The 27,589-nt window shown below is 40.8% G+C and overlaps 1 protein-coding gene across 4 annotated transcripts; it reads right to left on the bottom strand.

The window, feature by feature from the left end:
- Positions 1 to 271: 271 nt before the first annotated feature.
- Positions 272 to 26,909, bottom strand: CLPX (caseinolytic mitochondrial matrix peptidase chaperone subunit X). Of its 4 annotated transcripts, none has more exons than XM_035131173.3 (14): positions 26,724 to 26,909; positions 23,683 to 23,843; positions 22,129 to 22,246; positions 14,260 to 14,414; positions 13,559 to 13,718; positions 12,160 to 12,201; positions 9,501 to 9,677; positions 8,200 to 8,364; positions 7,889 to 7,977; positions 6,995 to 7,159; positions 5,026 to 5,325; positions 4,633 to 4,725; positions 3,006 to 3,112; positions 272 to 2,073 (listed from the first exon to the last, which is right to left on the bottom strand). In XM_035131173.3, the coding sequence occupies exons 1-14, from the start codon at positions 26,791 to 26,793 to the stop codon at positions 1,983 to 1,985; spliced, it is 1,893 nt and encodes a 630-aa protein (XP_034987064.1). In that variant the 5' UTR covers positions 26,794 to 26,909; the 3' UTR covers positions 272 to 1,982. The 4 variants fall into 4 exon arrangements, with proteins under 4 accessions (XP_034987064.1, XP_034987065.1, XP_034987066.1 ...); XM_035131174.3 differs by having other exon boundaries at positions 23,683 to 23,807; XM_035131175.3 differs by lacking the exon at positions 12,160 to 12,201.
- Between the last annotated feature and the right edge of the window lie 680 nt (positions 26,910 to 27,589).

Raw genomic sequence — 27,589 nt, 5'->3', positions numbered from 1 at the left:
CAGTTTGCTTCTCCTGTTCCAAACCACATGGTTTTAATAAACCATTAATGTCTTTGTGCTCTTGGAGGCGTTACACCAGTTTCTAAGAACCAAGAAAAAGAATCATTCATAACAAGCTTGGAAAGGATTAAGAATCAAGCGGCACAGTTGCTACACCCACCCCACTTACTTGGTGGTCAGTGTCAAGTTTAAAAAATATCAGTGTGTAAATGGAACCTAGTTCAGCAAAACTTTTATAAGCACGCCTCAACATGAAGGAAGGACATCAAGCTTTTAGGCACAGATTTTAATTTCAGAAATGAATCAAAAACATACACGTCCTTTTGTGTTTTTACAAATACTTTACTAAAGGATCAAGTTAACTTTTAAAACAAAGCAATCTTTGCTTTGCTAAAAGATTTAAAATAACAAGATGCAGACCGGCGTTTTAAGCTTATAACTTAAATAAGAATTTTGTGCAAACAGTGACTACTGATTACATGAAAAATATTATACAATTATATGCTACTTTCTTGTGCCTCTTAATGTTATAAGAAGGTAGGCTGGGAAAAATATCTGGCACCAAAAAACTGATGCATGATGGTTCCAGTACATTCAATAAAAAGTACTATATTAAAATATTGGCATAGAATTTTCTATATTCTATGGTCTATTTCTTCCTGTAAACCTTTATTCTGTCAAAAAAAAGGTATAGCAAGTTCCTGGTTCATCTGTTCTCTTAATATCCATTTTTTTCTCCAAAACCTACATGTGATATTTAATCAAGGTAAGTAAAAATGAATGAACCCTTTGGTATTATATCCAATTATTTTTAACACATTACATTAAGTTTTTAGTAAAGTGGCACAGTATGCTCTAAAATAAGGTCAATCCACAACCTGATTATTCTAGAGCAATCCCGCTGGTTTGACTAATATGGAGTTTGGGGACCAGAAAGTACTGTCCTAAATCTTTCATATCCAGTTTTTAAGGGCAGTTTTCATTATAAATGAAACAAGTACCTCTAGCACCCACTGCATTTAAAGCAGAAAAGATATTTAGTGCATACTGAATGGTCTTTCCAACAAAAGTAGATTCAAAATATTTGTGTGCCGTTTCCCTGCTCAAATTGTGTAGTATAATTATTGTAAAATTCCTCAACTATTTGCAATACCTGCATTGCACTCTATAACTGAAAAAGCTAGGGCTGAGCTGAAAGTTCTTCAGGAAATACATTCAGTAGAAAAAAGGAGCTTTTGAGGAGGCCTCATGTTTCCTCAAAATTTTACTTTTTTCATACTGGTTCAGTCTGAAAAATAACCTTCCCATTGATCCTAGTAACGATGTTGCCATGCAGTCAGATGGGGAAAAGCTATTTCAATGTATTAGGATTGTTTGACCTCAGTGACTGTTGTCACACAGGCATGTAGCTCATCAGATCTGGCTATGTCATTGCTACTAGGACGAAATCTAAATTGGAACAAAAAATGGCACCAGCTGCAGCTGACTGAACTTGAGAAAAGAGGGTTGCAATGGTGCACTGCTGCCTTCATCCAACTGTAGGGTACAGTGCAGGTTTTTTTTGTGTGTGTATGTTTTGGAGGGGGTGCATTAACTCTTCAGTGCTCCCCGTGGTAACAAATGGCCAAAAAAGTGCCCCAAAGGAGAAAGGATGAATTTTACAAGGGGAGTCCACCTTTTCAGCTCAGCACTAAAAGAGAGAGCATATTTTGTTTTTTGTTTTTAACTGAACAAAACATAATATACATTTCATTTCTGAACATTATGTCACTGAAGTCCATGTGTCCACTAAAAAAATAATAATTCAGTGTGATGTTACGCAAAATACTTGATCTGATTTCCCATTAGAGTTGCCAACACCTTCCGAACATGTATCATATTCAGGAGAGATCCAATGTTATCAAATAGGCTAAAAAGCCGGATGTGGTCTTAAAAACAAAATCCCCATTAAGTGCATTTTCTGCAGAGCATTCTGACAGCATTTAATTGTTTGCAGCATCTGCTTGGCGAGCCCAGTTTTCTTCTTCTACTCCTGAATCATATTCTTCTTCAGAAGCATCTTTAGCTGGAGCTCTACAATTAAACACAAGTAGGATCAAATACTTCCATGTCATGTCTAGAACAGGGAGCCATTTCAGCCCAGTTGAACTTTTGATACTGATCCCCAGGACCACAATGCATCTTTACTTCCCAAATTATATTCTATAGTAGGGACGTTGTAAACTGTTATGTACTGAATCAGATTGTTGGTTTTTCTAGCTCACTGGCAGCAAAGGAAAAAGGGAGTCTGCATGCAGAAACAGTGGCTCTTTCTCCGAGTACTTTTAGCAGAACAGCAGCAAATAAATAACTATTAAAAGAATATTGCTACAAAGTAGGTGGAATTGATGTTCAAGAAGAATTGATCTACTGGTCCCTTGGATCAAGGAGAGAATCAGTGTTCTGTGGACCGTTGCCTTGAAATTCCATTAGAAAAGAAAAAATGAAATGGCAACTTAAGTCTGCACTTCTAATCTTTTTATCCTAGCAATGCATGCCAGAAATAATGGATTCAAACTGAAGCAGGAGGCCTGACTGGATGGTCACCTATGGTTACTTCCTGCTCTAAATATAAAGTATGTCCACCACTGGAGGTAAAGTATGCTGCTCTTTGAAGGCTTATTGCTTAAAGAAACCCCCCACATTATTATTAAAATTGGTGTCCTTTTAGAAAGACAGGTTTCAGTAAGTTTCCTGCTTCTTCCAATTGGCCTAATGAACCTCTTTCAAATGCACAAATCTGGCTTTTGACTTGAAAATACAAAAATGTGAATGTTTATTAGCCATTTTGTTCAGCCAGTTTGTGTTAAATGCCCAGCAGCCATCTACTGTAAAACGTAGCTAAAAATATAACTGTGGAATAAAAAAAAGTATCTAAAACAACTGTGGAAAAAAATTAATTGCAAAAAAGCGTTTTTGTTTATTTTTGCATCAAACCCAATCTAGTGTTGGAAACCTGACATTACCTGACGTATCCTGGGTCCTTCTTTCCTTCCACGACATCTTTGTCAACCTCCACACATACAATGTCAGAATTGGGTACTTCAAACATGGGTTCCAGCAGTAACTTTTCCTAAGGGGTAGAAGAATAAGCATCAAGGTTTTGCTCACACAATCCCTCTTCCAAGGAACATCTAACAATAGACAGCTTGCTACAACCACTTCCCTAAAAGAGGCATAGGGCAGTAGCCAACCAAACTACTATAGTAGAGCTACTGAAATTAATGGACTTTGGTATAATATTCATTCATGTCAACATCTCTACTTAGTAGCTGAATAAGTTGAGAACTTAGTTGATGGACATTTGTCAGGAATCCTATCACAATGCTACCTGCCCAGGCTGCCATCAGCATAGCTACTTTCTTCTATCTCCACCTTAAAAACAAGGTGGAAGGGCTGTAGCTCAGTGGCAGAGCACATGGTTTGTAAGCAGGTCTCATGCAGGTTCCCTAGCATCTTCTGGCAGGCATGAGAAGAGACCAGAGACCCGATGCCAGTCTCTATTAGCAATGTTGAGCTGGATGGACCAATGGTCCGACTTGGTGTTGGGCAGCTTCCTAAGAAATGGCCCTACCACAAGGCAAGGTGAAACAAGTACTTCAAAGTGGTAGATTTTGAAATCAGCATGGGTGACTGAATAGAAGACAGACATAAATGACCTATGAGCAGGATCTACTGGTTATGTTCTGTGCAAAACCCACTCGAGCTACACAAGACCATAGAGCTGTTGTGCAACTCATTTAAATGATGCATGTGCGGGAAAATGTATATGATGCAATTACGCTTCCAGGTTCCACTCTAGCCATTCCAGGCCAGCCCTGCTTCAAAGCCGCTTCTTATGCAACCTTCAGTTCTCTGCTTTGGGCCAAACATAAGTTCCCATAAGTTCCCTGCCAGTCTTGCTCTTCTTCCTAATCAATCTTTGTTTTTGCTTTTTCCGCCCCTTTGACTTGATTACACATTTATACCTTTCCTCCCTTTTATTTAAAATAAGAAGTACTTAGTCAACAAAATAAAGATCCAGAATACAGCCAACGAGAAAAGCAACTTCCACCACAATGGGAATAGAATTAGCACCACCATTAATATGCTTTTGATTTCACGACTGCATAGGAAGACTCCATTTGTTTGAAAAAAGATTTCAAACTTCCTCATAATGCCCATATTCATTTTCCAACAACATCTTTGTCTGATACTAGTCTTGTAGTTTTGACATTTAAGAACCCCAGCATTAGATGAATACATACTGCTGTCATAATAATAAAGCAGCTGCTCTTTAGCTTCAGACACCACTCCTTTTAGTGCTGTTAACAAATATTTTAGTGTCTAAACTCATCTTTCTTCCAGAACATGTAGAACTATCACATGACACGGTCTCTTTGGGACTGAATCACTTTAGATTGCTAGGAAGGCTTTGTAGGGAATTGTAGGGAAGGTTGTTTTTGTTTTTAACAAGGTTAACTGAGCCACTAATGATCTGTTTTCTAAAAATCTCTCTGATTCACCTCCCAGGGCAGACAGTGGGATTTCAATAAACAAAACTAATGGTTGTGTTCTAGGTCATTGATACCAGTGAAAAGAAATCAGCCTTACCATTATAGATCGAAGACCTCTTGCACCAGTCTTGCGGTCTAAGGCCAACCTGGCTATAGCCTTTAGGGCATCCTCAGTAACATTCAATTCACACTGGAAAATAGAAGACAAAAATTACATTTTGTAGTCCCACCCCCCTTCCTCCCTATGGGAACTCTAATTGTATTTTGACAAGTGTAAATTAAATTTGGAGCCATTTTTTTCTTTTGTTTTTCAACAGGTAATGCAGACATCATTTAATAGATCTGCATATTAATCACATCCCCTCCCCCCCCAAAAAAAACCAATCTAATGTTTTAATGTGTCCAAGAGAGTCCTGCTCTTTTGGAAACAAAATGCTGGTAACAAGAAAGTGCTCTGAACAAGTCTCAAGCAGCAAGAGAAAATACAAACCTTATCCATGCTGAATAATGCCTGGTATTGGGGAATCACTGCATTCCGCGGCTCAGTAAGAATCCGTACAAGGGTTTTCTCATCAAGGCTGTGCAGGGGAACCACCACTGGCAAACGCCCCACAAACTCAGGGATCATGCCAAATTCAATAAGATCTCGTGCCTCCACGTGCCGAAGCAAGCGATCTTTTTCTTCCATATCCTGCTGAGTGCTGGAATCTCCACCTACATTAGCCAGGTCTGCAGCTGCTGCAGCCCTTCGGCCCTTCCCCAGATTTGATGGAGTTCCAAAGCCAAGATACTGCAAAGACCAAAAAGAGAGAGAGAAATACAGACTGCATTTAAGAAGAAAGTCCCAATTAAATTATATCTATCTTGTATTTGACTAGACATGTCAATATGTGGTGGAACACTTGACCACCTTAGTTGGTCTCTAAGGTGCTACTGGACAGTTTTTTAATTTTTTAAATTTATTTTGACCATAGCTGCCAAGTTCTCCCTTTTTTTAAGGGAAATTCCCTTATGCTGAATAGGCTTCCTCGTGAGAAAAGGGAAAACTTGGCAGCTATGATTTTGACGTGAACAGCATTTACCACTCTTTCCACAAGGATCTTAAAGTGTGATTTCAACCTCCCAACAACCCTGTGAGGTTGCTTAAGTTGATTGTGGCTTATGAATGGGATTTGCGAGATTTGAACACACAACTTGTGGGATTTGAACCCATAGTCCAATGCAGCAGTCACTATATGCACGATTTTTGCGGCTCTAGTTTTTCAGGCAACAATAGCACAGCTGGTCTCCTATAATGTTTAGCTTTCAATATACAGTAGTCCCTCGACTTACAAATTACTCGACATCCGATGTTTTCGACTTACGAACGGGACAAATGGCCGCACGCTTATGAATTTTTCTACATCTGAACGGAAACCGTTGGCTGTTTTAAATGCGGTTTCCTTGACTTACAAATTTTTCCGAATAGTTTTTTTCCTATGGGAAACCGCTTTCCGACTTACAAACTTTCCGACCTACGAATGTGCATTCGGAACGGATTAAGTTTGTAAGTCGAATGACCACTGTAAAAGTATTATAATTGTCAAGGACTAAAGAGTTTTATAGAATAGTAACATTTTTCATCATCTAAAATGCCCATATGTAGTTATGTCAACCTGACCACATGTTGATGCTGGAAAGTGCCCTTTGGAAGATAAGCACATGGGATCTCCAGGCTAAAAACAGAAACACAACCCTCAACACTTAGCAAAGCCAAAATATAGGCATTTAGTATATATGTTCTACAGTGGTGATAAAAAAAGTATAATCCAGTGTGCTAGATAAGCCAAATGGGTGGCAGCTCACCTTGTGCCATCCTTATAGGGATAACAGCTACAGTTGTTGAATGCCAGGTCAGCTTGGAGTTAAGACCTCCCTCAACCATGATCTGATTGTGGATGAGGTGGCAGTTCTGGTCTGTGTCACTGAGACCTGGGTGGGTGAGCAGAGTGGAGTTGGTCTCACCCAGTTGTGCCCATCGGGGTACTTGGTACAGCATCAGGGCAGACTTGAGGGTCAGGGAGAGGGAGTTGCTGTGGTCTATAGAGATTCTCTCTCTCTCCAGGCTCTATTTTCAGTTGCAGGGGTGGGGGTGGGAATCTGAAGTCTGTGTTCCTGACATTGGACAATCGGGACAGATTTTTTGTTTTTATTATGTCTTTTTATTATCATGTATATTATATGTTATGAACCACCCTGAGATCTACGAATGATGGGTGGTATACAAATTTAATAAATAAGTGAAAAATGCTGAAAGGCAGCCACTTTGGGGCTGCAACAACATGCCAGCCACACAAGGCTTTGGGTAATGTATTTCATAGCACAATGGCTCCGATTCTTTCCAGAATAGCTACCAGCAGTTAAAACCAAGTGTACCTTGCATGACTAAATTGTACAATTTTAATTCCACGTCTCCTTACCTTTTCATTTTTCCTCCGGCTGATGATTCTGTCAAGACCATTAAAAGCACCAGAAGCCACAAAGAGGATGTTGGTTGTGTCAACCTGCACAGTCTCACCACGTAATTTACGGGAGTTCTTCTCTGGAACATTCACAATTGTCCCTTCCAGTAACTTTAACAAGCCCTAAGTAAAAGCAGGAGAGGGTTGAGCAATGTACTCACAATGACATGGCAACCTTGTGCTCAGGGGTGATCGAGTCAACAACCTGAGCCATTTGGATGTTTCCACAAGTCAGCCAGGGCTTTGAAAGAAGCGCCAGTCATATCAGCTGGAAAAATCCCCAGAGCTGTCTGGAAACCCATTGGATCTATCAGCCTCTGAGGGCAGAACATCCTAATAAGTCCCCTGCTTCTGCAGAGGGGAACAGGCGGCGAGGGACTAAATCTCAACAGGAAGTGATCTGACCATGGCAAAGGACTGATGTCAATACCTCCCACCCTCTTGAGAAAACAATGTCCAGAGTGTGGTGTGCCAATGATATGTTGGGGCAGCTCCATGCTTGTCATGGCAGCCATGAAGTCCTAAGCCACTCCAGAGCCAATTGCCTCAGCTTGGATGTCGAAGTACTCCCAAACCGGCAGGTGTTTGAATGGCTCAAGCAATGGGGTGGGAGTATGCCTTCAAACACGACTCCTGGAGCTTCCCCTTCAAACTCCTTGGTGAGGAGTGAGTGGGTATGGCTTCCTGATAGCTGGGCCAAATTAGAAGGCCTGGAGGGCCACATTTCGTCGGCAGATTGGAGGCTTCCCACTCTTGAAATAAAGCACGGCTTAATGTTACATGCAAACTAGGACAGTCTATCTAGAGCTTGATAGTTTCTGAAAGAGCAGCAGCAAAGCTCTCGATACTCACTTGCTGAACGCCTTCTCCTCCCACATCACGTAACTGATGAATGCCTGGCACGCTGCCAATCTTATCCACTTCATCCAAGAAAACAATTCCTGTAAATTAGAGAAAATTAATGTGAAGAGCATTTGGGTTGCGCAAGGACAATCTGTACACAGTGAAGGCTATCTTTTTAAAAAATAGAACAATATGCTGTGACAGTGTTATGAAATGCTGCCTATTGCATAAGAAGAACAATCCAAACATTAAAAGAACAAATTAAAAATGTATGTGAGGCTTTACTGGCACCTCCAGTTGGAAGAAGGGTCCAATTTTACCTTGCTGAGCTTTTTCTACATTGTAGTTTGCATCCTGCAGTAGTTTTGCAATAACAGACTCAATATCTTCTCCCACGTAGCCTGCTTGAGTCAAAGTTGTACAATCACAGATTGCAAAAGGGACGTCCAGGCATTTCGCCAGAGTCTGAGCCAGCAGGGTTTTACCTAGGTTAATATATATATATATATGTGTGTGTTATTAACATTCACTTGATGGCTTATTTTATAAAATTTAATTATTTTCCACCAGGAGTCAGCTACCAGTGAGCTTTGCTTTTGTACTAGCAGATCTAAAAATTCAGGTAACCTTGCATGCCAACCATTTTATGTCTACAAGATTTATTATACAGCAAGCAGGGCAGGCACTTAAGGAATACCATTATTCTAATCCAATAAAGTTGTGAATATTCATTTCATTTTTGCAAAAATGACTACAATGCTATGGTCAACTTTTTATTTAAAAAACACACGAACATTTATAGTCCAAAGGAAGTGTTACAAGATTAAATAAAGAGACCATTACAATTCTCTTGCTAATATGCAGGGTACAATGCCAAGTCCATTACTTTAATTACATTGTTCTTGAAATAAATAAAAATAAATAAAAGCAGCTTATAATATTATCAGCACCTAGTTTACAATATGCAGTGGTATGTGCATTATTGAATTGAAAACTTTGCCTTTAAGCTATTACAGGCATGTTGCTATTTGGAGCAATCTCTGCAGCTTGACTTGACTGCCATATTGGTTTCAAAACTGGACAGATGGATTCTAAATGTTAATGAAATATTAGACTCAGAAAAACTGTCAGCGTAAGGATAGCTACTTCTGTACGATGTGAAGTACAGTGGTACCTCTGGTTATGAACGGAATCTGTTCCGGAGGTCCGTTCGTAACCAGAAACTGCTTGCAACCTGAGGAGTCAATTGCAAAAGTGCGCCTCCCGTTGCATGCGTGCCTCTGGCGCACAATTTCCGCTCGCATCCTGGGACAAAGTTCGCAGCTGGGAGTGGCTGCTTCTGGGTTACCGGAGTTCGTAACCCACAGTGTGCGCAAACAGAGGCGTTCACAACCAGAGGTACCACTGTACCTCAGAAACTACCTTCTCTCTCTCTGTTCTTCCCTACAAAGGAACTTGGTCAACTTAAAGGGTAGCTAGTCTTTACATAGTCCCCATTAGAAGGATGCATCTTGGCATCTCTAGCTCCTTCCTAGAATTTTGCTCAAAACTGATGTAATTTACATAACAATCTACCTAACAATCTGAACATTATAGCAAGGCACAACATGCCCTTACAAACCTGATCCAGTTGGTCCAAGCAGCAAAATATTACTTTTTTCAAGCTTGATGTCATCATGAGTTGAATCTAACACTTCGCCTCCTCGCTTCTCCTGGGGCATCTGTTGGTTCACCTGCTGCTGCATAGACGCTCCCAAAGCATTGCCATGGGGGCTAATGCCAGCAATCTGGAGAAGTTCTGAAATGTACACATCAAATTAACTGAGAATCAAATTGACTCAATGTAGATTTGTTTGAGACAGCCTGCAGAACATGCACATATTTTTCCAGACAACTCCAAGTATTGTTCCATCTACCTGAAAATCAAGAGAGACCATAGGATCTGAAAACCAGATTGCAACACACAACATCATGGGAGGATTTAGATTCTAACAAATATTTTGGAATAAAGAGATCAGAAATATTCTAGTTGAAGTGGAAGTTTCTCATTTCCCATTTCCATACAAATTACTTTTTAGGCAAATTTTCTTCTGAAGGTAATCAGAAGTCCTTCAGGTGCCACAGTAATGGGGAAAAATGGTAAATGGTAAATGGATAATAGAGATCCATGATAGTGACTCTGCAAAAAGTTACCCAATAAAAATATCATAGGCAAGAATTTCTTTTAATTCAGGCCCATCAGGAAAGGAAAGAATTTGACATTCAGACATACCTCACTGGATACTTCTCTAGTTTTATAATTAAGTGACTCTATGCTGGAATTGCACAATAATCTAAGATCTAAACTTCACATCACAGCCACTGCTAGTATCAGATCCACAGAAAGTTTAATCTTTCACTCACATATCAAGTATTAAAATTATTTCTAGAAGTTCTGAGGTTTTACCTGCCTTCAACACACCGTGCTGAAGTAAAACCAAATCATCCTCATTTTAAGACACTCACTAAATCAGTGTTTCCCAACCAGTGTGCCTCCAGATGTTTTGAGACTACAGCTCCCATCATTCCTGACCACTGGTCTTGCTAGCTAGGGATGGTGGGAGTTGTAGTCCCAAAACATCTGGAGGCACACTGGTTGGGAAACACTGCACTAAATCACAGAAGAGGAACCCATTGATCTCCAGATTCTGTTGGGACTCCAACTTCCATCAGCCACAGCCAATATGGCCAATCATCAGGGATGATGGGATTTGTAGTAATCAGGGTGGATAAAAATCAATGATTTTATTAAAAAATCAAAAAAATCGGATTTTTTTGATTTAAATCGATTTTTTTTATTTAAATTGGATTTTTTTAAAATAAAATGCTTTTTGAGGAAAACATATTACCATCCAAAGGTTATTCCATCATGAAATAAAGATTAGTTTTTTAATTATGTAGTATAAGGTTGTATATGTTTAATTTTGGGGGTAAATAAATTCCATTAATCCATTCACCTCTTCCAGAGGTTTTTGTAAGATTATTGGGCAGTTTCTCTGCCTACAAGATATTATCACAGGTGCTTGGTTTACTTTTGCAGTTCTCAAAACTGAATTTGACTCAACAGAGATCACATGCCTCTTCTTCACAGCAAAAATGTTATAACATGAACAGTTGAGAAAAAGACCTTAATCCTACCGTATTGTTCTACAAACCTATGAATACAGAAGCAACCCCTTCAGTGCTAAGTTTCAAGAAGTTCAGTGAATAGAATAGAAACAATATTTTTCTGATTGTTTGGACAGTATTTAAGTTTTTCATGTGTAGGCTGGGCTGACAGTCTAAGTTTCTTAAAATATATATATTTTGTTTTTGTTTAGCCAAATTAGTTAACAAACATGGATGTTTGTTTAAGCAAATAACATTTGCTGAAATGTTATTGTTTCAGTTGAATAAATCTATTTAAATTGTTATTATTAAGGTAATGATTATTTTTCTCCTTCCTAAATACAACAGTAAAGTTGTCCAAATATGAATGATTAACCTATTAAACTGGGGATAAAAAAACTAATATGAAAAGTTGTTATTCTAAAAATCTTCATCTACTTGCATAATAAAGTTATACCAGCAAGAATTAGTCTTTATGATTTAAATCAACTATGATTTAAATCAAGCCTTACTGACTAGTGATTTAAATCGTGATTTAAATCGTGATTTAAATCAGTTTGATTTAAATCAAATCCACCCTGGTAGTAATCCCACTACACCTGTAGGTTCACAGGTAATTTACTTCTGGTGGAAACACAGAGGTATTGTTCTCACAGCCAACCTGTGTCTGGACTGTACTACTGCAGATTGCAGGTGAAGGCTCACATGTCTGGATCACACTACATCAAAAAAATAAATTCTGCACACCTAGAAAGCAATCCATCAGTACCCTTCTCCCTGACATGGTCGTTTTCTCTATGTAGGGATCCTGCCCCCATAATGTTGGAGCATTCTATCACATGGGCTTCTTTCCCACAACCCAGCTTGAAGTAATACAGCTGTAGCACAATGCTGATCATTTCTGCTAAGCAGTAAGCCCTGCAGAATTCAATCAGGCTTAGTCCTGGGTAAAACTGCAGCTCTAGACACAGGTTTTCTACCTCAGTGAGAACTAGGCCTGAGTGGCTATTTAGAAAATGAATGCAGTCTGGATTTGCTGTATTATTTTTACAGAGTCACAATTAAAATACTGCTCATGGTTCAATTCAGGCAAAGAGCTATTGCAGAGGAGGACATGAGGAGAGCCCACTTACTTGTAAATCTGTACTCATCCTCCCGTCTTCTGATTTCTAATTCTAAGAGAGAGGATGAAAACAGTAATACGATACATATATTTATATATGTATAAATGAAAAGAAAAGCATGACACTTTCTTCACCTCTTGCCCTCTTCTGAATACAGGTTTATGGAACAATTGATTTAATTTATATTGCAAGACAACTCATCTGCAAACATTCAGAATTTTAACAGTCTCCCTAATTTTTTATCTTGACAAAAAGGATTGGAAGTCAGTATTAAAATAGTTATCCTAAAGAGTTAATATTAGTATTTGTAATTTTAAAATGGAGTTGGGACTAAGAAAAGCAAAAGATACAAAAAATGAACACACACAAAAACTCTACACTTGCAGTGCAATCTTATACATATGTAATCAGAAGGTGTATTATGGAAAAAGAAAGAAAAAGAAACCTTGCTAAAATTCAACAGCATTAAATGGGTCAGACACTTCTCTTATGAGCCAGTTGGACATTTGACTTTTTCCGGGAACAGCAGACATATTTGTCATTTTGAAACCTCACTCAATTTCAGAAATAGATCATACTCTCCAGCTGCTATCTATCTCCAGGTGTAAATTTGTCTGCTCCTGCATGATAATAACCCTTAATATATTTTTAGCATTCAATTACTGTCTCTGGGTAGCAAGCAATGCTGGTCCTTATCAGAGTAGGCTCACTGAAACCAACAGACTTCATTTACTTAAGTTCATTCATTTCAGTGAGTTTACCATATGACCATCACCTGCTGTCATATGTAATTTTAAAAGTGAACTAGGGTCCACTCTGTGATGCTGGATTAAAGTGACTCCCCCCCCCCCAAGCACAGGAGAGTTAAATTAGGTTTTTTGTTCCATGCATACTACCCACCATTGTATTCTGGACTGACTTTCCATGTACTGTATCTGAAATAACATTATTTTTGTTCTACATCAGGGGTGATAGTCTATACGCAAATAAATCTAGTTGTCCATTAAGAATATTCTTGCCCCAATATTCCTTTAAAGAAGGCAACTTTTTCAAACCTATTACTTAAAAGGATTCTAGGCTTTGATTCTCATGTGTTGAAAATATTGAGGTACATAGTGTATAAGTATGTAAGTAAAAGTCAGCTTTCAAAAAGGTTCTAAGAAAGAAAGGTTCTAAGAAAGAAAAACTCCCTGTTAAACTGCAACAGTGCAAAAATTGAGGCAGAAACAATGAAATAATTTGAGTTGCCAATAATCTGTCTGTCCTGTGGACAAATCACCAACACTGAAACAATAACAGAATGTGTACTGTTTAACTGCCACTTGGCACCAAGATCACACAGGGAGGAGACAGCATGACTGATGGTGCCAGACATATCTGCACATACAATGTAATATGAAAAACAAACCTCTTGGTGTTAAGGAAGTTTGCTTTTCAACTTCAGCTTGCTGCCTCAGGTTGGCAGGGATATTGTTGTAGATTCTCTTATAATGATTGTACACTGCGACTGAAAGCACCTTCTTGGCAAAACACTGGCCAACAACATACTTGTCGAGGTAGTTATAAATCTGGCCGAAAAAGAGAGAAAAGAAACAGTCAACGGATCCCCTCAAGGCCAGAGGATGTTTAGTTAATAATACTGATCACTTTAAACTCACTTCCGGTGGGGTGATGGAAAATCCCACACTTAAATCCCCAATATATATTTTGCAGGGAAATTTCTCCTTTGAAGGTAACCAAGCTCTTTAGTTTCCTCCCCACATCCTGGGAGCACACAAACCAGGGATTATTATTTTTTTTAAAAAAAGTATTGGTGGTGGGCTCATATTGTCGAACTGCATCAAGAGCCCTGTTTTTCTTCCCATACCCTTTAAGGAAATTTGAAGGGACAAATGAAGCTTATGGGTGATACCCAATGTAAGCCATACTTAAGAGTAGTCTCCCTGAAGTCCAGGGACTTCATTGGGTCTAATACAGAGTATGACTAACCTTGGATATCACACTATGAAAGCAGAATAAAGCAGAATTTTGTTTGGTTTTGTGGGGGGGGGGAAGTAACAAACTTTGAGGCAGGAGAATCAAAGTGCAGTCAAAGAAAGAAGGCTCTACTTTTTTTGGTGGAGGTGGCGGCTTCTGTTGGAAGGCCAACTTCACAGCTTCGGCTGCAGATTCTGGTTCTTTAATGATGCTCTTCTTGGAATCTGCTTCTGACAACACGACGAAGAAGTGGTGGCATTTTTCACATTTCACAAAGCGGGTAGAAGCTGAAAAGGGCATAAACACATACAAGACAATAGTTATTTAGTGACAACCGATTTATCCAGCAGTTAAGAGTGGATTAATGCAAGTAAAAACTTATGGGACAATTGGAATGCTTTAGAGTGTGGGTGGAAGACTGGCCCATGGTTTGGCTGCTCCTTCTGGCCTAAAGCTGCCCCTCCCCACTCCATTTGCAGCAACTAGGAGCTTGAAAACAACCTACCGCTGGAGCAAATGGGAGGCTGTTTTTAAGCAAAACTGCTGTGCAGGGAGGCACTTAGGGGATCAATGGATACCCCTCACCCCCTCTATGTGCTGCACCTCCCCCTCCTAAAAATCTCTAGCCCAACTCATGGCAATTGAGCCTGAAGATTACCTTTGAAGAAGCCCCACACCCAGCTGCAATCTTCATGAAAATCACCTGCCTCCCACTGGAAATTACACTTTTCAAGTACCATTATTGTGGAAGGGAGATAACAGTGACAGTCTACCTGTGTGTGTGTGTGTGTGTGTGTGTGTGTGAGTGAGTGTGTGTGAGAGCGAGAGCGAGAGAGAGAGCGCGAATATGAATATGTGCATGGTGTGCTTGCATATGTGAGTGTGCAGTGTGTGCAAGAGTGTGGGAGGGCTAGTCCTATCTCTTGCCAGATCTGACCCTACCTGCTTTTGCTTTGGGCCACAGCCACCATTGGCATGTGACCCATGGAAGGCTGTTCATAAAGGAATGTGGCTCCAAGCTTGAAAAGATTCCTCACCCTGGTTTACAAATGCCTTCGTGTTTTTCAGTTTATCTTCCAAAGCATAGCACCAACAAGCCATTTCATGCACAACAACAAAAACTTCAATATTATAGGATTTAACCAAGATTCTATTTTTAACTCAAATCTTACAAGTGATTTCCAAACAACTGGCTCCACTAGTGGGCCTGCGCTGCTCCACTTTTACCCTGCCCCACCCTGGTAAGAGGAAGTGCTGCCAAGGCCAGCAAGCCACTATTATACATTGAAAAAATTACATAGTTCACTGTCTCAAAAGAATCAAGGAACATCACCTCAGTTTTCTGCATTCAAGGAACCTTTAGCTTGGAAAACACAATACAAAACATCAGATTTTTATTCTTATGTGTCTGAGGAGGCTTTTGTAAAGCACCGTCTGGATGGAAAACTGTTAGAGGGGGCTTTTTTAAAGCACCGTCTGGATGGAAAACTGTTAAGAAAGTACAATAAACTAAGCTCTAAACTTGGTCTCTTCATTAGTGGGTTCTGCACTCTCGACCCAAGAGGGAAAATCTTCCCACTTGCAACTAACTGCTCAGTCATACTAACTGTGCAGTAAACACTGTGATCCTGTGTGCAGCATGTAGAATGGGGCCCAAACAGACTCCCAAGGCACTTATATGCTGAAGGACGTTTTGGACAGGTGAAGTGTAACTAGAGCCAAGAAACAGAAGGTCAGCAAATCCTTTCTACTTTCCAGGAAGAAATCTTACACCAGTCTTTCCTGATGTAAAACTACCTTTGTGAAGCACTAGGGACATTATCTGAGGACAAGAGGCTTATTATTCAGCAACACAGTTTCAAGTTGTGTTGTTTTCCCAACTGGCCTTTTCTCAACATTTTTAGAGCCTTAATTACTAGTATTGTTTTAACTATGTTTCCCAAAACAGACAACACTCAAGCAGGACCTGAAGTTTCCAGTTTTGCTGGGATGCAAAGCAGTTTATATTTGATAAGCATTTTTGTGTTCCAAAGTAAATAGGGAAGAGCAACAACTGCAAATAGTTACCGGATTTTTCTTTCAAGAAGCAATAGTTACTTCCTCAAAAACGACACTTTCTTTAATATTATGGGATGAGTAAACATGGATATCTTATAGGAGGGGTTACTGGATTGTAGGCTGCATGCTTTAGTCAAGCGGTCCACAGCATGTCTGGATTTGTAACTGAACATACCGGTAGGATATGGCACAGCCACCACATTAAATATTCGAACCGATCTAAATGTATTGTTATTGCTTCTTTTATTTCTTTTATTTTACAGTATATAGGAAATAAAAGAAGCAATATATAGCTCTCTCTCTCTCTATATATATATATATATAATGATATAGCAATATATATAGGAAATAAAAGAAGCATTTAGCACAGTGCATTAAAATTGCTACAAAAGGCAGAAAAATCATAAAGTGGTCCGTCTGCCAAGACCCTCAGCAATTTTCAGGAGGTCTGTGGGAAAGAAAATTTGGGAACCAATGTGTTAAGATCTGGTTCTAAGTAGCAACAGTTTATCTGAAAGATGGGATGATTGATTCAGAACAGGAAAAAAGGAGTACCTTAATACTGGGGTCTGACCTACAGAATAAGAAATGTAGAGCAAGTTAAGCGATATATTTGATTGCATCTGCAAATATGTGACCTCATATGTACAAATGCCACGTTTAACTGGCTCCCTCTATATCACAAAGATAGGTACTGGAATTCCACAGGGTTGTAATATGATCAAGGGAAGCCAGTTAGGGCCAAGCTAGACAAGATGTGGGCAACATTATTGGCTGCTCATGTGTCTGCCCCATTCACAAACAAATTAATCATTGGTGTGCCGCCAAGCTTTCTGCGGCTGTTATGTGCATTGTTTTTGTCTGTTTTAATATTCTAACATATTACTTATATGTATATTTTTAATGCTCTGTAAGTCATTCGGAGATGTTCAGGTAAGAAGCAACTAACAAGTCAGGTAAAAAAATAATTAGAAGCAGGGCAAAGGGGTCTAATTTTCACAACCAAGTTTGCCTTCCAGCTTTAATGTGCCTGGTTCCAATTCCAAAGCGACCTGGACTGGGGGGGTGAGGGAAGCACCTGAAGCAATGAGGTACAGTGAGGTAAGGCAGGAGGTGGTGCAGGGTTCAGCTTCCCTCATCTCTGTGCCTTTTTATGTAGAACACAGACACTTCCCCTTTATACACAAATGAGAAAAATGCAAGAAAAGGATGCAGGCACCCCAGGCATGCCCAGTTTGTTCCCTGAACTATATTAATCAAATAAAATAAAATAAAATAAAATAAAATAAAATAAAATAAATAAATAAATAAATGTGATAGAGTCACATAGCACAGAATAAATGGGAATTTCTCTTTTCCCAGATCCTAGAAAGACAGGGACCTTAGGTCACTGCCCAAACCTCCTGTCCCTATATTTTCAACTACATACCATATTTTTCCATCTATAAGACACCCCCATCTATAAGACACCCCCTATTTGGGGGGATTCAGATTTAAGAAAATGGGGGGGACTATCCGTGGATAAGACGCCCCCTAATTTTTGACATTATTTTTTAGGGAAAAAACCTAGCCTTATACACGGAAAAATACAGTAACTTTCCTCTGCTTCTTTCTTGAAGACCCATTATGAGCCTAACACACTACCAGAGCTCTAGAAACAGAGGGGGCAACTCTCCATGATCCTTTTCTTTCTGTGTAGGATAATCTTATTTGTGTGTCCAAGAGCAGAAGTGCACAGCCACACAAACAACAACAGAGTTTTGTCATCAGGGTTGTATTTTCCATTTATGCATGCTATCACTTTGTGATGCCAGAAAGTAAGCACGTCCGTGTTCCACCGATGAGGAAGATTTCTCCACAGCACAGAACAAAGCAGCATGAGGATGCAGCAGACACTGTGTTAATTAGATTGCAATTAGCCGGGCCCTGCTGAGAAGATGTGAGTTCCAAAAGTCCCAGTAGGGATATAGCCATAAATGTTGAAACAAACAAAACTGTCTTCTAAAGCCAATGCCTCTCTCCTCTGTCTATTCTACAGAGCTCTAGCAATGCACAACCTCAGCTCCACCCAGATTCCACCTGTGGTCCTCAAATGCCCTCAAGCCCAGGAAGAGCAGCATGACCGCCTCTGCGTCTAAGACCAGTCACATGAAAAATGCGGTTTCAGACCTTTGTACCTTTAAAGGCCTTTTGATAACTGAGATCACATAGTCCAGTACCATAGCAAACTTGTTTTTGACCTATAGAAACCCACACAATATTTGTTGACAATGTATTCATGTTTGCTAGAGTCTGAGGCAAGGAGATGACTATATATACATATGCATAAACAAGGAGGGAGGAGAAAATGTAGAGAAGGTAGAAGTCAAAGGAAAATGAAATGCAAAAAGAATTTTGAGTGACAATTAACTGAAAGCAGAACTGAAGCAGCAACAGCAGGCCCAATCAGGCCGTCCCACAGCAGTGACAGCCCTGTTGGGCCGCCTCTTGCTGCATGACGTCACACACATGTGCCCCCCAGGTCCCACGTTGGGTGGAACCTGGCAACTGTGTTTCTGTTAGCTGTGTGGCTCCGTGTTGGCCTGAACTATTGCACATATGAACTGTAGGGGTTGGTGGTGAAGTATACCTGATCCCCAGAATCAGGGCTATCTGCAGGTTTACAAAATCTAGAAGTCAAAAAGGAATTAAACACAACAATAACATCCATGTTCATTTTTTATTGCAATTGCAGGATGGTAACAGAAAGGAGCGTGCTGCTGCTGGCTCTCCAGGGGCAAGTCAGCACGCTCCGATTTTGCGAGCGGTGGTGGGCGGCTTCAGAGGAGGAAGAGCTGCTCGTTCCTCTCCCGCCCCCCCCTGCCGCCTCTGCCCACCGCTGAAAAAGCGGAGCGTGCTGGCAGCGGTGGGGGAGAGGGGAATGAGCAGCTCTTCCTCGTTGGAAGCTGCTGCCAGCGTGCTCCGCTTTTGTGAGCAGCGGGCGGCAGCTTCCGAGGAGGAAGAGCTGCTCATTCCTCCCCCCCCCCCCCGCCGCCATGCTCCGCTCACAAAAGCTCCTCCCCCACCGCCTTTGTCAAGGAGCAGGCAGCGCAAAAGCTGCTGCCTTCGGTCCATAACACCCAACGACTTTTTCCTTTCCGTTTTAGGGGAGAAAGTGCGTGTTATGGTCCGAAAAATACGGTAAGTTGTTAGTGATAGCACCAGATGGACTTCACTGCGGAATAGCATTCAACAAACAGAAAGTCACAACTGAAAATGCCCTTTCCTTTGTTGCAACCCTCTAAACCTCACTCAGATGGGGCTCCTGGAAGAAGGTCTCAGGTGAAGAGTGAAGGGAGATTTGTATTAGGAGAGGTGCTCTGAAATATATTGTTTCATAGTGGAAACACGTGATTCAAAATGCTTCCACATTATAAACAAACAAACAAAAAGAATAGTTGTGTTGGGTGAAAATAGTTCTTGGTTTTGGTATACTAATTAACATATGTAATGTGTGGTAACAAAACCATAATTTCTGTTCAAGCCACAAGTAACTGAATTGCCAAAAAAATGTACAACTCCACATTCAAGGGAAAGTAAAAGGTAGACTACTGAAACACACTGAAAGATCTCAGATAACATCTAGAGTGGAGGGAATCTTCCAATTAGATGGCTTTTTGTACTACAACCACTAACTACAGTATTCTTACTACTAGAACTTGTGCAGAGTCAAGAGATCATGAAAGCTCAGGCTTGTTCTGATATAACATTTGTCTCCACTGACAAAGCGCTGGAATGACTTCTACAGAGGCATGCACAGCTGAATAGATACTTCCACATCCTGTACTGGTTTGTAAAAGTATTAAACTTCTTAATTTCCTGTTTCTATCCCCCACCTCCAAACCATGGGCCTCGGTGCATACTTTTCTAGCCCTGAATATTAAATGTTACTTCAACATCTCTACCCACTTGAGTTTTCAGGCAAGATTACACAGGGAGGGGCAGCAGTAAACAAGAAATCTGCTGACAGATCACTCTTGCAAAGTTCATATTTTAGTTCCAGATCCCTATTCCAAGGAAGTAATAGGCAGACAGGCCTATCTAACAACAACAACAACAACAACAACACCACCACCACCACCACCACTGTACTGCTTATGGATCCTATAAGGCAGCATAGAGTAGTGGATACTGTCTCACCACTCAGTCATAAATTTCAATATTCTTTAGAATGACTTCGAAACAGCAGGCCAAATTAGCCCTTGTCCTGGGGGAAAGGGTTGCAGCTCAGTAGTACAGCATCCAGGTTAAAACCATGGCATCTCCAGGCAGGGCTGGGAGAGACTCACTGGAGACATGCTTCCAATCAGTGCAGACAACACTAGATGGACCAAAGGTTTAACTCTGTATAAAGGCAGCTTCCTATGTTCCTGGGGGCAATTGGGTGGCTCTGACTAGTGCCTTTTCTTGTTTTTTCTGCTGTGATCATTGCTGCTGCTAACTAATAATTAATTAGCAAATTAAATATTTGTTACGTTTTTATATAGTTCTTAATATACTTTCCTAGTCACCTGGGAGCCTTTTAGTAAACAAACAAACAAACAAACAAACAGGCTACTAATATTCGAAACAAACTGAATGACTTTGGGTCAGACACAGTCACTTACACACCAATCAACTTCACTAAATTGTTGTGAAGTAAAATGGGATAGCCATTTTACCCCATTTACCACCCTGAACTTCAGTCATGAAAGACAAAATAGACATGTGAGAAATTCAACTGCCACATGGAAACTTATCCCTTAAATCCTCCTAAAAGTCACTAGCTCCTCAAGTGAGCTTAAGGGTGCCAGCACAAAAATTATCTTGCCTACTTCCAACCATCTTGACTACTAGGGGGAAGCCCATTTATATTTCTGATGCAACATTAGTTATTTTTTAAAAAAGAAAATTCATTCTGACTCTACTCTCCGGGCATGTTGAAAGCGGTTAGTTGCAAGAAAAAGTACTGAGTCAGTGTTTACAGTGATAAGGAGCAACTCTCCTCTTGCAAAACCCTGGAATGCTTTTTATCAGGCCCCACCCCTTCAGTGGAGGAAAACCTGTCTGTCCATCTATCAACTGCTGCAGACCCAAGGTGATGCCAAGGAGGAAAACCCTGGGAAGCCATTAATCATCTTGCAATTATGCCTAACAAAACCCTGCTTCTTACAACTCCACCTCACAAACATGGACCTGACACATTAGGAGAGGCACAGGCAGCAAGCAGCAGGTCCAACAGGATTCCTGTGAAGTTAGTAGGAAAGTAGGAACAGGTCAGGTGCCCAACTTTAGTGGTTTCTTGGATCCAGTGCTTTTTTTCCTTTAAAAAAATGTTTAGGGGTACTCTCATTTTGACTCAAGAAAATCACCATTTTATAATTCAAATTGGGGAAAATAAATACAGTAAATGGACATAAATACAAAGATTCACAAAATGTTTAGGGGTATGCGTACCCCTGTATCCCCCCCAGAAAAAAGCACTGCCTGGATTCAATTTTTTAACACACTGGGAACCAGAAAATGTAGAATCAGGTTGCTGGAGAATATGAGCAGCAATCATTATCATTATTATTATTATTATTATTATTATTTTAAGATGCATACTTTGCTGTTTGCTCACCATTAAGGCTCTCTATCAAAAACTGAGCTGATCCAGCAGAACAGAAGAAACACAATACCAAGGGGCAAAGTTTATATTGGCCATACTGTACACGGCTATAAGATATTTATTCCAATTCCTGGGATGTCACCTTCAACCTGTTCCAGAATCAGCTCTTACACATAGTTAAACACACACACACACACACATGCAACTTATCATTCAGAAGGAATAATTTAAAAAAACCCTAAGGAATAAATAATTTTCACCAAAAAATGTGAAAGTCATTCTACAGAGCCCCCAAAAGCCCTTCTACAACTTACACACAAAGGTCTCCACGTGTGTGCATAAGTCCCCACACTTCGGGCAACGCAGCTGGTTTCCACCTTTGCCGGAGCCTCCAGAACTTGACTTCTTGCTGTTGCCTTCACTAACAGTTTTCTAATGGAAGTAAATAAAACAGGATTTGGACTGTTAGAGCCAGGCAACAGATTTACAAACTTGCTGCACTTTACATTATTCCTCCGCGCCCCTGCCTCCGTCCGCATGTTCACCCACTAGAAACAAGGTGTCTGGTTTTACCTTGTCCACTCACCCCCGCCCACCTGCATCACTCCAAAATTTCCCTGCTGTTTTCTACACAAACATGGCAGCCATGTCCACCCTGTGAAGGTGTTGTGTATTCTCAGATATTTCTGAGAAGCTTCTTAGCGCAATAAAATATTAATCATTCATGAGAAGAGGTTTCTCATTAATATGGGTGAAAAAAATATATAGATTAAAAAACTAAAGGAGTCTGGAAGCGGCACAGCAATTTGTGTAACCATAAACAGTGCCAATTCTAGATTTAGGAGAGCAGGAGGGGCTGTGTGCCAGTCTAACGGCTACCCTTCTGTCCCCTCCCCCTAGGCCCAGCCCTGAAACTTCCCAGAGAGGAAGTGAAGTGCAAGACACTGCTCCGTCTCCTCATTCCTGTCACTACTTGCATGAACAGAGAATGCAGGTCAACTCGTAGTGACATCAAGGAGGAGCAGGAACAGGGGCAGGAGATTCTGGGGGTAGGCAGTGGGGCCTCAGCAGGGGTGCAGGCTTTGGCAGGTGCCTGGCAATAATGATCCCTGATGTTAAGACTTGCATTTCAAAACTAAAGTTATATATATATATATATCAAAACAGCCCACCACAATTTAAACATGTTTTGTCAGGAAAGAAACAACACACATACTCCAAAGTGTTGAATTTAAAGAGGAACCAATTTTTATGATTTTATAACTAAGCTTCCCTTGCTCAACTCAGACATGACATCAAACTACAGTGGTACCTCATGTTACAAACACCTCGGGTTACAGACTCCGCTAACCCGGAAGTAGTACCTCGGGTTAAGAACTTTACCTCAGGATGAGAACAGAAATCGTGCACCAGCGGTGCGGCAGCAGCGGGAGGTCCCATTAGCTAAAGTGGTACCTCAGGTTAATAACGGTTTCAGGTTAAGAACGGACCTCCGGAACGAATTAGGTTCGTAACCAGAGGTACCACTGTATGTATCATAGTCTAGAATCCAAATCAGGATTTGAACGTTCACATGCACAAGCAACTTGGATTCATTCATAAGGCTAACTGTAGTGCAGCAGGAGTTTTATGGCATCTCTACAGTCATTCCCAATCTAGTGTTATCCAGTTGCTGTACAATATACTCACTTAAATAGCAGAAGCATGGATTCAAATTGTGGCCAGAAATGTATACATAACTCATGCTGAATACTTTCTTTTCAAGTTTTTAGGAAGCTTCAAAATTTTGGGTTTTTTAAAAGAGAAAAGCCTAAGTACTGTGAACACTTTTTTTTTAAGAACAAGGTCTACAAAAAATGCTTGCATACCTTACTCCCATCTCCTGAACCGTCTTTGCTTGCACCATCCTTTGAAGCAAAATATGCCGGTGTTTCAGAGAAAGTTCTCAAGGGAATACTTCTCAGTGACCGTGCTTCAAAAGTCCCAATTATTCCTAAAACAGGAAGGCAAGAACGGCCACATGTAATACCTGCAAAAGAAACAAATTCTTTTGTTTTGCAAAACAAACTCAGCCCACATTGTAGACAATCTACCATTAATCCAGCTAAGGTCACTTATTAGGAACTTTGCTCCAATGAAATCACTGAATCTTATTTCCACCAAAGGTTGTGACCAAAGGCCCACAAAGGACTCTTTCGCCTTCCACAGCTATCAAAGAGCAAGTGTTCGTCATATGGAGTGTGTCCTCATTCAGTGTGCAATTTGTTTTAGGATCAGAGTGTTTGCTGAGATAGTGGGACTGGAGCAGATGTGTTGTCATATTGATAAGACCTGCTGCAGGCTCACATATTGATTGGATAATAAAGTTGTCATGGTGCTCTTAAATAAGATGTAAGGATATCAGTGAGACACTCCAATATGTCTGGATTTGGGTCATTATGCAGAAGATTCACAAAGAATAAAGATTCACTGCCTTTGGCTATGAAAGCTAGCAGCCCCAGCCAGTAGGACAAATGGTATGGGATGATGGGAGCTAGAGTTCAACATCTGGAGGGCCACTGATTAATCAGTGACAATAAGGTTTAGTCAGTAGGCTGAAAGTTAAGAGGTGATTAATGAAAAATAAAACCCTTTCCATTAACAATGTACGGTAACCTTTCTTTGAGAGATTCTAAGTTTACCCATTTTTCCAAATCTGAAAGAAATCATCAACATATGTACTGCACAGAATGAGTTGATTCATAGCCACTTAAAACAGTCTTCCTATGTGTTAAGACAGCCCTCTTGTATATACATAACATGTTGCTCAGACATTTATATGTCCTACCTTTTTAAATGTTAAAAATCAAACCAAGGAATCTTACAAAAAATAAAAAACCACAACAAAATTAAACAAACTCTTAGTACAGTCAACTTGCATGTGGGTTATGTGCCAGGGATAGTCTGTAAAAACACGTATAATCAAGCCACCCCCTTGGAACTGCCCTAAGCAAGCAATCTTACCTCCTAGAGCCTGTGTACCAAACAGGTATTACCCCCCAAACAAGGCAGAGCACTTTTAAGCTCTTTACCTTGCTTACTGGGCTCTGCTGTGAGAACCTCCCAGAGCCCAGTAAGCAAGGTGGAGAGCTTAAAAGCTCTTTCCAAACCAGGAAAACAGAGTGCAGAAAGAGCTTTTAAGCTCTCCGCCCTCCGTAAGTTTAAATTGTGTGATTTCAGCTGGTTGGCCTTCAACTGCACAGATAAATGCTTAACACAAAATAAACTGCAGGGGGAAAGCAGCTTCACAAAAGGTGTATAAGCAACAAAGGCTAACAGTGAAATCCAAAGTACATCTACCCAGAAGGAAGTGCCACTGTATTCAGTGGCACTTAAACATGGGTAACTCTGCATGGAATTGTAGGGGTAAGGCTGCATATACTAAATATACTCTGAAACCAATGGGAATTATGTCTGTATAAATACACCTAGAATTCTGCTTTAATTCATTTAAGGAGTTGAAAGCACTTCACAGAGGTTACTTCAGTACTCTTTAACAACAACTCTGCTAGGCAGATCAGTATTATCACCCCTCTTATTTCAATTTGGGGGATGGGTGGATGAAGCATTTGTTGCTACTTTTTGCACAGTTGCAAAAAGATTTTAAGGAAATATATTGTTGGACCCCACCTTTGGATGGTGTTTATTTTCCCTGCCTGAAAAGATACATAGACACTTTACAGGGTTACAACATATACTGAAGGCCAGCAATTAGGTAATAAATAAACTATGGACACAGCCTAAATGCCTCTTAGAGTATTTGTGGCAAATTTCAACCAGAATTTGAGCTTTTAATTTATTCTAGAATTTATAAACTACATTCAGGGAATACCTGAGCAGGGTATATGGAGCATAAACCAGAATAAAAACATAAACAAGAAATAAAAATGACAGGACAAAAATAAACAGATTTGGGAAGGGCTGGGAGAAATGTTTTCAACAAACATCAAAAACAAAATGTTGGAGCTTGCTTCACTTCTAATGGAAGAGAATTCTAGAGAACTAATGATATGCCCAAACCCTTGCAAGGAAAGGCTCTCCTACTGTGTTTTATAAAGTTGCTTTCAATCTATTTTATGGTTACATTTATTTTCTCACGACCAGTTTTGGTCTTATTTTGTACACTGACTCAATGTATAATTAATGAATGATGTTTTTTTAAAAAAACAACACAACAGCTAATACATTTAGATTTAATCAACAAATCTACACATTCTGGCAAACTGGGCTTCAGTTCCAGGAAAGCTTATGCCATAACAAATGTGTTAGAACTGCAAATCCTAACCTCACTTTTCCTAGGATAAAGCCCCACTAAACTCAAAAGGACATACAGTACTTGTTGAGCAAAGATACATGGTTAGGATAGCACTGAAGGTGTCACACAATACAATCCTTGGATTGTACCCAACATTAAATTATACCCAGAGTAGACCCACTGAGGTCAATGGACCGGAATTAATCATGTCCGTTAACATCAACGGGCCTACTTTTGATTGGGATTTGGATACAAACCTTGTTGTTTTGTTTTGTTGTTTTGCTGCAAGACATTACCGTATTAGGACAGGTTACCCCTCTGAAAGCTGACAGATAATAATTAAATTGCATCCATCTGGAAGCCTGATGGACTATAATAAACAAATCCTACCCCTCTGGAAACTGCTGGATACCAACAAATCAAACCCGACGCAGAAGCTGACAAAAAATCATAAATAAATGGTGTGGTGTGGGGGATATTTTCGGGGGTGGGCAGGCCTAGCTTGTAAAGGGCGGGGCCAAGGCCTACCTGAGGGGACGGGAGGGGGCCGGGTCTAGGCCACGACCAGGGTGAGCTGGGGGGGAGAAGGGGAAAGGGCTGCCCCACCCCCGTTACCTCTGCGCGCGGAGGGCAGCGAGGAGCTGAGGAGCCGCGCGGCCGCTGCGCAGGTGTTACAGGCGGCCATATCCGTGGCGCCGCTCCTACTCCTCCTTCCAGCCGGGAGAGAGCGCCTGGCGTAAACAACTCGGCGTTCTCCACTACCCCACCGACAGCCTCCTTCTCGACGACCTGTGTGGCGTCACAGGCCACTGAGGAACTGCGGCTCCCGGCATTCGCGGCGCCCAACCCCGGGGCGCTCGGGGCGGAAGGGAGCGCGCGGTGCCTCCTGGGACTAGTAGTCCAGAGAGCGGGGATGCTGGAAGTGCGGCGGTGGGGGGTGGGGGAGAGAGAGAGAGAGAGGCCACAAGACTACAGTACGTAGTGAAGGGTTTGCCGATTGGCTCTCACGGTCAGAGAAGTGCATGATGGGAGTTGAAGTGCGCGGGGCGCCGTAGCCTTCAACTGGGTAGCGTATCAATGCATAGCTGCCAAGTTCTCCCTTTTTTTTAAGGGAAATTCCCTTATGCTGAATAGGCTTCCTCGCGAGAAAAGGGAAAACTTGGCAGCTATGATCAATGGCAGAATAGAACGGAGTTTTCCCCAGTCTCATATAAACAGTGCCCCCCCGAGTCCCCCCCCTAAAAATCTTTAAATGTAAAGGTAAAGGGACCCCTGACCATTAGGTCCAGTCGTGACCGACTCTGGGGTTGCGGCGCTCATCTCGCGTAATTGGCCGAGGGAGCCGGCGTACAGCTTCTGGCGAACCAGAGCAGTGCATGGAAATGCCGTTTACCTTCCCGCTGTAGCGGTACATGTTTATCTACAGTGGTGCCTCGGTTTAAGTACACAATTGGTTCTGGAAGTCTGTACTTAACCTGAAG

The sequence above is a fragment of the Zootoca vivipara genome, chromosome 13 (assembly GCF_965207765.1).
Source record: "Zootoca vivipara chromosome 13, rZooViv2.hap1.1, whole genome shotgun sequence".
Classification (NCBI taxonomy): Eukaryota; Metazoa; Chordata; class Lepidosauria; order Squamata; family Lacertidae; genus Zootoca; species Zootoca vivipara.
Note: the sequence above shows the minus strand (reverse complement) of the source record. Positions and strands in the feature narration are given on the sequence as shown.